The 12,555-nt window shown below is 48.2% G+C and overlaps 1 protein-coding gene across 5 annotated transcripts in view; it reads left to right on the top strand.

Moving 5' to 3' along the window:
* LOC146853751 (glycine N-acyltransferase-like protein 3) overlaps positions 1-12,555 on the top strand; it is a 194,842-nt gene that overhangs the window by 24,713 nt on the left and 157,574 nt on the right. For 2 of the 5 annotated variants that reach the window (XM_085650386.1, XM_085650387.1), the window contains exon 2: positions 4,442-4,670. The exons of the other annotated variants lie outside the window; for them this stretch is intronic. In XM_085650386.1, coding sequence (XP_085506512.1) covers positions 4,552-4,670 — 119 coding nt within the window. In that variant the 5' untranslated portion in view covers positions 4,442-4,551. The remainder of the gene's footprint in view (positions 1-4,441; positions 4,671-12,555) is intronic. 5 annotated transcript variants of the gene reach the window in all.

The following is a 12,555-nucleotide window of genomic DNA, read 5'->3' as shown; positions in this document are numbered from 1 at the left end:
CTAAATCCTGATTGATTGATTGATAGGGTCTTTCTTTCCCAAAAGCCACATGTAGCAAACAGACATACCGGTTGACATGTTTATGATGAAATTGTGGAGCTATTTTCATATATGGTAAGTGACCAGGCCTCTCTATTTACCTCAATTACCTAAATCCTAAATTGAATCCCAATGTATTAAGTTGATCTCAGTATTGTGTAAAATGGTACATCTACTCTAAGTTTTACTTCGTAATTCAAAAATCAATGTCAAACTTATACACAGATGTATCCATATTTCACGCAATGAAACACAGTAAGACTACTTGCTGTGCTGTATGAAATTATTAGAACATGAATGCGCCATATATACCAACACATGGCACATTCATGCACTGGCACACTGCATGCCATTATTAAAGGGTGCCTGTGTTGCAGGCAGCATTGTTTTCTTGCAGGAAGCTGCATCTTGCTGCACAAATACAATCCTCAGATGCCTTTTCCTCTTCTTTAATGTGTAGCACAATGTAGAGTAAATTGAAAGAGGAAAAAGTGAGTAGAAATAAATGTATTTTTCTGCATTGTGCCTCCAGGAAGGTGTACATTCCTAGGTGTATTTGTGTTGGTAAATATGGGAATGGGCCAAACTATAATGGTGGATGCATGGGAACACCCACTCTACACCCATGTAATGTCTTCCTGATGCAAAGTAATGCATGTCAGTGACTTGCACTGCCCAGTGTTACTCTGGATTACCCAAGCCATGTAGGGCCATGTCAGGTGGTGGTGCCCTGGCTTGGTAAATCTGACTTACTACGATTTAAGGAATATGTTGCCCTTGCATCACCTAGCATGATGCAGGGGCAAAACAATACTTTGATATAGCTGGCTCTTAGTGCTCCAGTTCTGGTAAGTGTGTGGAGCTTCAGTTAGCACTGTTCAGACAACAACTAAATTAGTTTCTTGTATTGACATTGTGTGTCTACATGCCATATGCTTGCTGCATAGAACGCCTAATGAGAATGTACTCACTTTTAGGGGATTTCTTTTATTCAGTTTCTCAACCATTAGATGACTAAATAGGATGGTCGATATCAGTATATGGAACTAATTCAGCCTTGAAAAAGTCCCAAGAGCGACGAAGCGCATTGTCTATGGTTGCAATCAAAAAATCATTTTATAGGAAGATAAGTATTAAATAAGTGAATAATAGCAATCGGTGTGTCTGCTCTATTAAGTTCCATTGATACATGGATAACTAATTCACATTACGTGAATATTTAAATAAGAAATGTGACTGATTTGCTGGTTTTTCTTTGGCGCGCTAAGTAACACAATTTTTGTCCTCATTTTATATGTGTGTGGCATGCAGTCAAGCACAAAGAAAAGAGAAAATGCTATGAGCCATGTATATTGCCCGTGTAGAAACTTCTACTTGTACACAAACAGGTATCCCTGTCAAGCAGGCTAACTTCCACCATGGCTGAAGCGTAAGTGATTGCACACTACGATGCATTAACTTCAGCAGTGCTACCACGGATTCTGGCACATTTCCACATTTAACAACACTGGAAAATATGGCAATGGGTGCAAATGCTATACCTTTCCTGGGAAGGTGAAAGTAGGAGAAATAACCAAATGTATGCTTGTTGTTTCCTCTTTCTAAGGGTGCTGCATTGTCCCTCTTTGAGCCAATCTGGTGGCTTAGTGGACTAATGCATCCACTGTAGGGGCCTTTGTTTGAATTCCTGGCCACAGGTTCAAATCTCAGTGGATTGATAAAATGAGTACTGTTGGGAAGCAATAAATATCTGTTATTCAGCGGCAAGATGCGTTTTGGGAGAACATGTGCTTTGCAAATGCACATGTTATGTTATGTTGTGCAGCACCGTTAGAAAGAGGGAAATACCTGTATAGATTCTTTTTGTGTCGAAAGATGTCCCTTCATGGACAATATCAATCCTTTATGCACCCTAGTAGCATGGTGTAAGGGTGGCTGAGTTGACACTAGGCAGCCACAAGTACACCAGAAGAAGTATAGACCAGGAAAGCACCATAACTTGTTAGTTATTGGCAATTTCAGCCCTCTCGATTTGACACAGCACAGAATGTTGTCTAGCTGGGTTGTGCTGCCTCCATGTTTGGTAAATCAAGGACTAGGCTGGTCTGCACAATGCTGTTGGTGAGAAGAACAGTATGCTGAAAGATGTAAGGGCGTAATACTTTTCCTCCCGAGAGATGGTGGGGGATAGACAGTTTTGTGTTTGGACCCAGTCATGGACTTCTTTCAGAAAGGAAACCTGCTTTCCACCTGATGGATGTTGTAAAGTACTTGTGTTTTTGTGTAGTCACCTCTCATGAATAACTTATTTATGATCATGGTGGTAACAACATCCATGTTTTGTTATCTTGCTTGATAACAAGCCTATTTTTTTTTTATAAATCCTGAAAACATAACAGCCGCACACTCATGTTTTAGCTTTAAATGGTACATGATTACTGACACTAATGCTCGGCATTGAGAGCAGAGAAAGCAACAATTTCTGTAGCATCATATGGTTTATGTTCTCCTTATTGTAATTTTTGGAGACACTTGTTCCTTTTGGGCACAAAACACTTAATAACACTTTGATATATCAATAACCATCATACTGGAAATGTGCTGCTGTAGAGCTATCAGACCCACTTTGCTAATTGATATGAATCTGCCTGCCACATATGAAATTGACATATGATGATGTTTCCTCAGAGTGAGGTAATGATCTACTCTTACATATCTAGGGGCATGAAGCACTGACTAAGGTAGGCAAGGGACTAATGCACAGCACCTCCAACACTTTTGAATATCAGTGTATGTGCTGGACATTAAGTCATAATTGATTAAATTATTATGGATTGAGATGCAGGCCATAGGTCAGATATGCCAAGGGGATTGCATTGCTCTTGCATCACACAGGTTGTTCCGAGGGTAACACAGTCCCAAAGCCAGATTTACCAAGTTGCTACTGTGCATTAGTTTACCTTGGAAAGGCATACCAGGGGTGGAGCGTGGGTGTTCCCACGCATCCACTCATTGATTTTGGTGCCTTCCCAGAATAAACAACACTGGTACACCTGGGAATAGGTGAAAATGCTTTAATTCTTCTTGTTTTAACATCTTTCACTGAGTGCCGCATTCTGCAGCACACTTAGAAATAGAAGAAAGCCTCAGAGGATTGACAGAAAGAGAGCAGGAATGTACCATATAGAGGTAAATATGGCACTTCCCTGGATAATAGAGACTTCAACTCAGTGCTCGATACTGATATGGATAGATCATTCTCCCCCACTGAATAGAATATATGACAAACTGGAGGATTATAGACATGTGGAGTACAATACATCCTAAAAAGTGTATCTACTCCTATTACTCAGCAGTTCATGGTCTGCATGTATGGCTTGACAGAATGGTGGGTTCCCAGTCACTGTTCACCTTAGTTAAGAAAATAGAATACCTGGGCCGGACACATTCTGACCAATACCCCCAATGGTTGCAACTTAGTTGGGAAGCTGATCGACCTCCCATACCAACATGGCATCTCCAGACGAACGCACTAGAATACCCAGACTTCCGATCATCACTAGGGACAGCTATCCTTGCCTATTTCGAGATCAAATCGGAGACGCATTGGAGCCAGGGCCTCGGGAAAAACTCCAGGGCCGGACAGCCTGCCAGCAGAATACTACAAAGCTTATTGTGAGTCTCTCACACAAAAGCTTCATGCATTGTTCGCCACTGCATTAGAAAACCAGGAACTAACCCCCTCGATGTGTGAGGCATACCTAGTATCCGTATTGAAGCCTGATAAAGATCCTATGGCCCTTGGTTCCTACAGACCCTTGGCCTTACTTAACACCGACTATAAAATACTTGCTAAGATAAAAGCTGACAGGCTAGTGACAGTGGTCCCGACATTGGTCCACACCGACCAAAATGGCTTTGTACCAGCGCGGAGCACATCTCTCAACTCAAGACGTTTCTTTAGAGTTGCGACAGATGCAGAGTGGTGACAGATGCTGTACATGAGTGGCCTAGGGCAGAGTGTCTTATCTTAGATCTGGAGAAGGCCTTTGATTCCCTAGAGTGGGGCTACCTAGCGGCAAACTTATTGAAATATGATCTAGGCCTGGGGTTCCTTCAACTGGTAAATCTATTGTATACAAACCCAACGGTCCATGTGCACTTGGGACCGTACATATCAGAGGCCATTCCAGTGCGCAGAGGCACCTGGCAGGGGGGCCCTTTATCCCCTCTCCTTTTTGTGCTCGCAATAGAGCCGTTGGCTGAAGCGATGCGTACTACGTTGGAAGATGGCATACCTGTGGGAGATGCCGTACATCAAGTCTCCCTATATGCGGATGATCTCCTAGAATATGTCAAAGACGTTGAGAAGGTTCCTGACCAGCTGTCGCTTCTGTTGCAGGATTTTGCCGCAGTATCTGGACTACAAGTGAATGTTGACAAATCATGTATATATGCAGTTTGCGAAGGAGGCCGAGATCCACATTTTACCATTAATGGCAGAGAAATGCAATGGAGAGAAGGCACCTTCCGCTATCTGGGCATCCGAATCCATCGTCAACTGATAGATCTCTTCGATGGGAACCTGGGCAGAGCCTTTACGGCGGTTCGGACACAGATGCGATTTTGGGGTAAGCTTCCACTAGCAGTAACAGGCAGGGTGCCTTAGCTAAGATGGTAATTCTCCCCAGAATTTTATACTACTTTGCTAATCTACCACTATAAATCCCTGCGTCCCTTTTTGCTACATTAAATAAGTTGGTCAGAGACTTTATATGGGGCACTACAAGACGTAGAATGGCCCTGGCAAAACTATACTTACCTACAGATCAGGGGGGACTTGCAGCACCGTGCTTCGAACATTAATATAGGGTAGCCAAACTGCAATGGATAGCTCACTGGCTCACAGACAGAAACCACGCAGACACGTCTACCACGCGGCCACCATACTCCCTAACACAAATTGTCAGGCTCTTCCACCCCGCTGTTAAGTCAAAGACTCCAAAACCATTGCTGCTAGCGGTGGCACACAAATGTTTTCATAGGTCCCGTTACATCTACAGCGACGGTACGTTCATATCATACATGACTCTGGTGGAAGATGAAGGTTTGCAACCGTGCCAATTTAAACATCGCTCACTACTGGCTACCCTAGCGACCAGATGGGGAGATAGGACTGCTGAGCCACAGTGCATCTTACCATACAATATATACATATCATGGGGCGTGGCAGGCATCTTGTTTGATGGTTCAACGCCTCTCTCAGATCCCATTCAGCAATAAATCTTGACCTTCTACATTGTAAATGGGAGCTATACCTGGGGCGACAACTAGTAGATAAGGAGTGGTCACGGATAATTGAGAGTCCGATACGTATACCCAGAAATAAGCGATTCAGGCAATTTCAGTTGTATATCATTCACAGAGCCTATCTCACACCTGCCATGATCAATCGATATTTTGACCATACAGACGCGGTGTGCCCGAGGTGAGCTGCACCAGGAGCAGAACTGGTGCACATGTTATGGAGCTGCCCCCGAATAGGAGTATACTTGAACACGATAACTAGAATATTACACACTTGCACAGGTCGAGAATTACCTTTTGAATGGCCCGTATACCTGCTGCACCAATTCAGGAGGACGACTGCCACCAAAGTAGTGTCTAGGTTACTAAATTTAGGGATAATTGTAGCTAAAAGGCTCCTAACTAAACGGTGGAAAGCGAGGGACCCTCCACATGTGCGGGCGTGGCGTCACTTGTTGGCATGGGCCAAGGCTGAACGCGTCTCCATCAGGCGTGAAGAAACATTAGGACTGCGATGATAGCCCATAGCAGCATGTTGGGACAACCTCTTAAACGAACTGCAACAGATAAAGGGAGGCGACCCTTTAGATATGCCTAGCAGAGAGGTGGGAGAGTAGATGTAGTGAACCACGCACAGCATTTATGGGCGCACCACGACATTCCATGGGCACATATAGACTACTTAAGAAAGTGAATAGACGTGGATACCACACATGTTAAATGGTAGCGGCAGTTTCAGTCGATAACCTTTCAAGTATTTGCCCGGCGGTAATCGCCTCTCATACCACTCGATAATTTACCAATAAAAGAGGCAGGCGCCGGAGACTGGAAGGCAGGAAACAAAGTTTTATTCCGTCGGAGCAGAACACATCAGATTAGACAGCAAGGTATCGTCACGAGGTGCTCTAACTGCATCTCTGAGACCTGGTCTCTTATACACTGGTTTATTGCTTTATTACACATAGTACATTCTTGAGATTCCCTTGAAGTATGGGGGAATATCCCCTGAAGCCCCGGTTCAGATCTGATCCCACACATAGATACAGTAGAAGTTCCCACCCCACCCACAGTAGGAGATGGCTATTGCGCAGCAGGGTATTCCGCCAATTCCTGGGGGGTGTGTGTGACCGGTCGGGTCTCAGGGGGTAGGGGCTTTGATCTACTGTAATCCCTTTGATGCGGGGTGTTTCCCTTACAGTAGGGGCAATAAACTGCATCCGCAGGGCTAGGTGATGGCCTGGGACCAGTTCGGACAATGGGGCGCAGAGGAGGGGGTTATCAAAGGAGAGGCATGACCATGTATGGGATGTCGGTCGGATGTGGTTCCGTAGCAGGGTCGCGCAGAAGGAGAGGGTTTATGGCCTGTATGAGAGAGCGGGGGTGGCCGGCGCGCGGGGGATGCTCGCAGCGCCGGGGGAAAGCGCTGGCGATCGAGAGTGAGCGGGGAGAGAGAGTGGGGTGCCTAAAATGGCAGCCGTGCATTCGCTATGCGTGGCGCTGGGGAGAGGCAAGATGGCGCAGATAATGTTCAGTTTGCACGCTAAATTTCCACAGTCCTCCCTTTTAACATGTCTCGCCAGCTTGCCTAGTTTGGATCTATCCCCATAATACCCCGTACCTCCACCTCATTCAGAGCTTTCATTCGCTCTGTTTCAAAGTCCAAAGTCTTAGGGCAGATGCAGTTCATAAAAAGCGAACATAAAGGTGGCAGACACTGAATCCCCAAGCAACATCCACATAGTATCACGATTGGTATGAGGATAAATGAAAACAGCCTCCATCCCCAACATTTAATAGTGTCCCAAAACCAACTCCCCAGTGACCATTCTTCTTGCTCTTGATGGACCTCTGTGGACAGTCTGTGGAGGTGTTCAATTGCTTTGTAGACTGAGGGTGAGTTATCCGGTACGTAGGTACAACAGCTGGACCCAATGATGCGGCATGCTCCTCCACGATCAGCCAGAACCACATCTAGAACAAGGCGGTTCTGAAGAGCCACCAGGCGGATGGCCTGAAGCTCAGCGGTGTTGTTGGCGAGGGCGCCAGCTGTAATGTTCATTGCTGTTTCGACTGCCTGGGTTAAGTGGCGGATGGCACGGCTGTTTGCCATCGGACCCCAGAGCGGAACAAGACCTTTTACTGCGTCCATGAACTGTGCTCCGGCGGAGTCGGCTTGTACAATGTCTTTGGCACGTTTCTGTCGGTGATGGTTTGCTGGAGCCACATATGTCGGGGGAAGGACGAAGGCGATGTAGCAGGTGCCTCCCCAACCTTTCGGGAGCCAGGTGTAGGCCTTAGTACCACAGACGAAGTACATATTCGGGGAGGCAACAAAGGAGGGTGGGTCAACTGAGTCCAATGTTCGGGTGATGAGGCAGGAGCTGTGGCCCACCAGCTGTGCCCCCAGGCCTTCGAGGCATACAGATCCAGTGATGTTGATGACGGACAGGGCCACTGTTAGGGTGGCGGCCGCCCGCTTTCGGAGGTAAGAGAAGGTGAGTCTGCCTGGATTGTTGAACACTTGCATTTCAACTCGTTCTTTGGCGGGGATGTCCATGTGAAAGGAAGTGTTCGATCTCAGAGGGCAGAAGAGGGCGGAAGTTCTACCAGTTTTGTTCAGCCAGAACCCATGGTAGAAGTGTGACATGGTTCTGCCGGAAGTGGCATTGTCCTTGTAGCTCTCCTGTAGGAGGATCAGCCAGGCGAGGCAGGAACCATGGACAGAAAAAGGTGAAGGGATGAAAGGGATTGAGTGCCCAGTGGCATGTGGTAGCAATCCACAGATCCAGCAGTTAGTGGCGTTGGTGGCAAGATTGTGTTGGTGAAGCAACTGCACAAAAGAGTTATTCCAGAACTCCTTACGCCTTTCTCGGAGTTGGGGTGAAAGTGAGATCAGATGGTGTTCTTTCGTGGTGGTAGGTTGAACGGTGGTCAGCAATGTCTTATGAGCGGGTGTGCTCTCCTCCATGATCCAGAAGGTGACCACGAGGAGAAGGCAAACGAGAAGGGTAATAAAAAGTGCTATTGTCTTAAAGCTGTGCATTCGGTCAGTCTTTGGGTTTTTGTAGTGGATCTTCGGACGTCCGGTTGCTTCCATCATCTTCATGTCGGGCGCTTCCATCACCTTCAAGAGACTCGGTAGCGGGCAGAACCACAGACTTTGTTTTAGTTTCTCTCCTGGTGGCCTTTGAGGTGACTAGGCTACCGCTCTGAGATTTCCACTCAGCCTGTGGTCTGCTTAGCCGAAGTTCTCTCCTTTCGTCGCAAGTTATACCCTTCTCTGGATGGCACAGTGGGATCGGGATATTCAATCAATTCAAGTGTCTCTGTATCCGGGCAGCGGCTCAGGGATGGTCGGTCTTTGTCCAGAAGTTCCTCTTGGGCGGTGATGTTGTCCGTGGTTGTCAGGGTCGGTGATACCTTCTTGCAGTGGTGTGCATGCAGCCAATTGCGTTTCCCCTCCACTCGAAGAGCTGTTCGGGTGGTGATCAGGACTTGCAGGGGGCCCGTCCACCGGGGCTCCAGACTCTTGGTGCACTGGAAGTTACGCACTAAGACGAAGTCACCGGGTTGGATGTCGTGTCCCGGGCCCCTGGAAACATCGGGAATGGCGTGCAGCACCTGCTGATGGATAACAGACAACGTCTTAGTTAGGTTATACAAATAGTCAGACATGAGGACGTCCGGGACGTCGTGGATGGATGTTGGTTTTGGTGCAGTCCAAAGGTTCATGGACCGCCCAAAGACGACCTCGTAGGGGTTAAGTGGTGTTTGGTGGGGGTGGAACGCATTGATAGCAATGCTAGTGGGAGAGCGTCTGGCCATCTTAGTCCTGTGGTGGCGACTATTTTTGCTATCTTAAGCTTCAATGTGGCATTGTGTCGCTCAACCAGGCCTGCAGATTGGGGATGGAAGACCGCATGGAATTTCTGTTTTACACCCAACCCCTTTAAGATGAGTTGGATAACTGTGGCTACGAAGTGGGGGCCGTTGTCGCTCCACAAAATTCGACAAAGGCCGTATCGGGGGAAGAATTCCTTCAGTAGTACTTTTGCGGTAGTCATAGCGGTGTTGTCATGGGTTGGGTAGGTTTCCACCCACTTGCTGAAGGCACACACAACGACAAGTACATACTTTAAACCTTGGCACCTTTCTAGCTGGACATAGTCCATTTGTAGGACTTCAAAGGGGTGATTGGGGACCCCAAACCCTCCCCGGGGTACAGCAGTTCCTTTCCCAGGGTTGTGTTGGAGGCATACTAGGCATTGTTGGACCAGACGTTTGGCTGAGTCTGGTATTCTGTCGTTGTGCCAGACTTTGGAGATGAGTTCGATCATGGGGGCAGACCCTATGTGTGCGGGGGAGTGTGCCATGGTCAGCATGGGGATCAAGTATGAGTCGGGTAGCAACCATTTGTTCGAGTCTTTAGTTCGCCAACAACCGTCATCGTCCTTCAATCCCACCCGGGCCCATTCAGTTAATTCGTGTGGTGTGCTGGCTAGTTGGATATCCCTAATCGTTTCCCTAGCATCCTTCCATTTCTCAGTTTGTGACCTGGTCACGTACATGCGGGTCGTGGACCTATTCTCGGCTGTGGTTCGGGCAGTAATGTCAGCTAGTGCATTTCCCTGTCCTATAATGTCTGTCACCTTCTTGTGTGCCTGGCATTTGATCACAGCTAACCGTGTGGGGAGGAGGACTGCTTCGGTCAGGGCAGAGACTAGATCTCCATGCAGGATGGGTGTGCCATGAGAAGTCAAGAATCCCCTCTCTTTCCATAAGAGCCCAAAGTGGTGAACTACCCCAAAGGCGTACTGACTGTCTGTGTAAATGTTTGCGGTTGTCCCTGCTGCCAGGATGCAGGCTCGTGTGAGGGCAATTAGTTCCGCCGCCTGTGCGGATCGCTGTGTGATGCGGGCTGTCTCAACAACTGTTCGAGCTGTGGTGACTGCATAGGCAGCTGAGGTGGTGCCATCGGGGAGCTTGATGCATGAGCCATCCACCCACAGTTCTCCGTCAGGGTCCGGGAAGGCAGTATCCCGGAGGTCAACCCTACTCTTTGTTTGTTCGTCGTGAGGGTCACGCAATCATGTATAGGGGATGCATTGGGGTCAGCGTCAGGGAGAGGTAGTAGAGTAGCTGGATTCAGAGTGGTGCATCGTTTCAATGTGATGTGGGGTGCAAGCAGAGTCAGTTCATAACCAGTCAGTCGTGCGCTAGTCAGGTGTTGAGTCTTGGTTTGGTTCAGGAGGGTATCAACAGCATGGGGTACCAATACTGTGAGGGGGTTCGAGAGCATGATCCCCTCACTTTGCCGGATAGAGACAGCAGCGGCGGCTACTGCTCGAAGGCAGGCGGGCAAAGCTCTGGCTACGGGGTCAAGAGTGGCAGAGAATTAGGCACAAGGGCGTTGCTTAGGGCCTATGGACTGGGTTAGGACAGACAATGCACATCCCTCCCTTTCGTGGGTGTAGAGGGAGAAAGGTTTAGTGTAGTCTGGGGTTCCTAGGACTGGGGCCGAGCAGAGGGCGTCTCGTAATTCTTTGAAGGAGGATTGACATTCGGGTGTCCAGGGGAGGGGGAAGGGGGTATCTTTAGCCAGCAGGGAAAGCAGAGGTTTTACGATAAGACTGAAATTTGGCAACCACTGTCGACAAAAGGAGGTGAGGCCCACTAGGGACCGCACTTGCTTCTGAGTTTTGGGAACAGGGGTTTCTAGAATGGTCTGAATTCGGTCAGGGGTAAGTTTCCTCCCGTCCCTGGATAGTAGGTGGCCTAGATACGTTACTTGGGGCTGGCAGAATTGCAATTTCTTTCTGGAGACCTTGTGACCGTTCTCCGCAAGGAAGCGGAGGAGGTGAATGGTGGCTGTGATGGCAAGTGGAGTGGTGTCGGCCGCCAAAAGAATGTCATCGACGTACTGTATCAACACCACTCCATCGGGTAGTTGGACTGCATCTAGCTGTCTCTTGAGGGCTTGGCTATAAATGCTGGGACTCTCAGTGTAGCCTTGGGGTGCCCTACAGAATCTGTATGAACGAGCTTTTAGGGTGAAGCCGAAGAGGTAACGGCTGTCTGGGTGGATGGGGATGGAGAAGAAGGCGTTTTTGAGATCAATAACAGTAAAGGTGGTGGCAGTGGATGGAATCAGGGTGAGGATGGTGGTGATGTCTGAGACCACGGGGTACTGGGGTACGACTACTTTGTTAACCTCTCGTAAATCAACAATGAAACGGTAGGCCTTCTCATCTCCCTCGCCTTGCTTCTTTACAATGGGTAGGATAGGGCTGTTGCAAACATTACTGACTACTTCTTCTACCACTCCTGCCTCAACTAGGGACTCGATGATTTCCACCAATGCCTTCTCGCCTTCGGGTGATATCCGATACTGTGGAAGCTTTGGGAGTACTGCGTCTGGTCGGACGGTTATATGTACTGGGTCAATCACCATGCGCCCTACATCTGAGTCGGTTTTAGCCCATAGATGTGAAGGTAATGTGTCGAGTAGGGACATGTCAGCATCGGTTATAGAGAGCATACGCCGTGTGTGACAGGGTCTGGACAGATCTGGGTTATCGTGTAGGATGACTCGAACTCCGTCTGGGGAGCATCTGATGGTAGCTCGAAAATGTTTTAGCAAATCAAGTCCCATAATAGCATCGGGGGTGTTGGAGGAGAGCAGAAAGGTTGTGTCAGTGGTGTTATCTTCTAAGTCAAAGGAGATTGGTGCTGATAAGGGGTTAGTGGAGGGCGTTCCATCGAAGCCTATTGAGGTTACATGCGAGCCAGACAAGGGTGCCCTAGGGATCAGTCGTTTGGATAACGCACTACGTGTCGCCCCAGTGTCTACCAGGAATGGAGATTTTGTGCCCAAGACCTTAGCAGTGACGTAAGGGCCTTGCTGGTCAACACGGAGTTCGACTGGATCCCTCCCTTGCCCCTGGTGGTCCTATGCGAAGTCATGGGTGCTTTCATAGTCGGACTGCTGACACTGGTTTTGTCGGGGGCGGTCAAAGGTGTTTGGTTTGCCTGGCCTGACGTTGGTTGCGTCGTTCGTGTGCCCTCGTCCCTGTCCTCTGTTTCTGGGGTCATATGCTGTGTCTCTGGGATCCCTATTTTTGTTTAGTTCCAGAAGGACCGGGCACTGGGATTTCCAGTGCCCGAACCCTCTACAGAACGCACATTGGTTCCCATCTAAGTCTCTCCGTC

This window comes from Triturus cristatus, chromosome 4_1 (genome assembly GCF_964204655.1).
Source record: "Triturus cristatus chromosome 4_1, aTriCri1.1, whole genome shotgun sequence".
Taxonomy (NCBI): Eukaryota; Metazoa; Chordata; class Amphibia; order Caudata; family Salamandridae; genus Triturus; species Triturus cristatus.
Note: the sequence above shows the minus strand (reverse complement) of the source record. Positions and strands in the feature narration are given on the sequence as shown.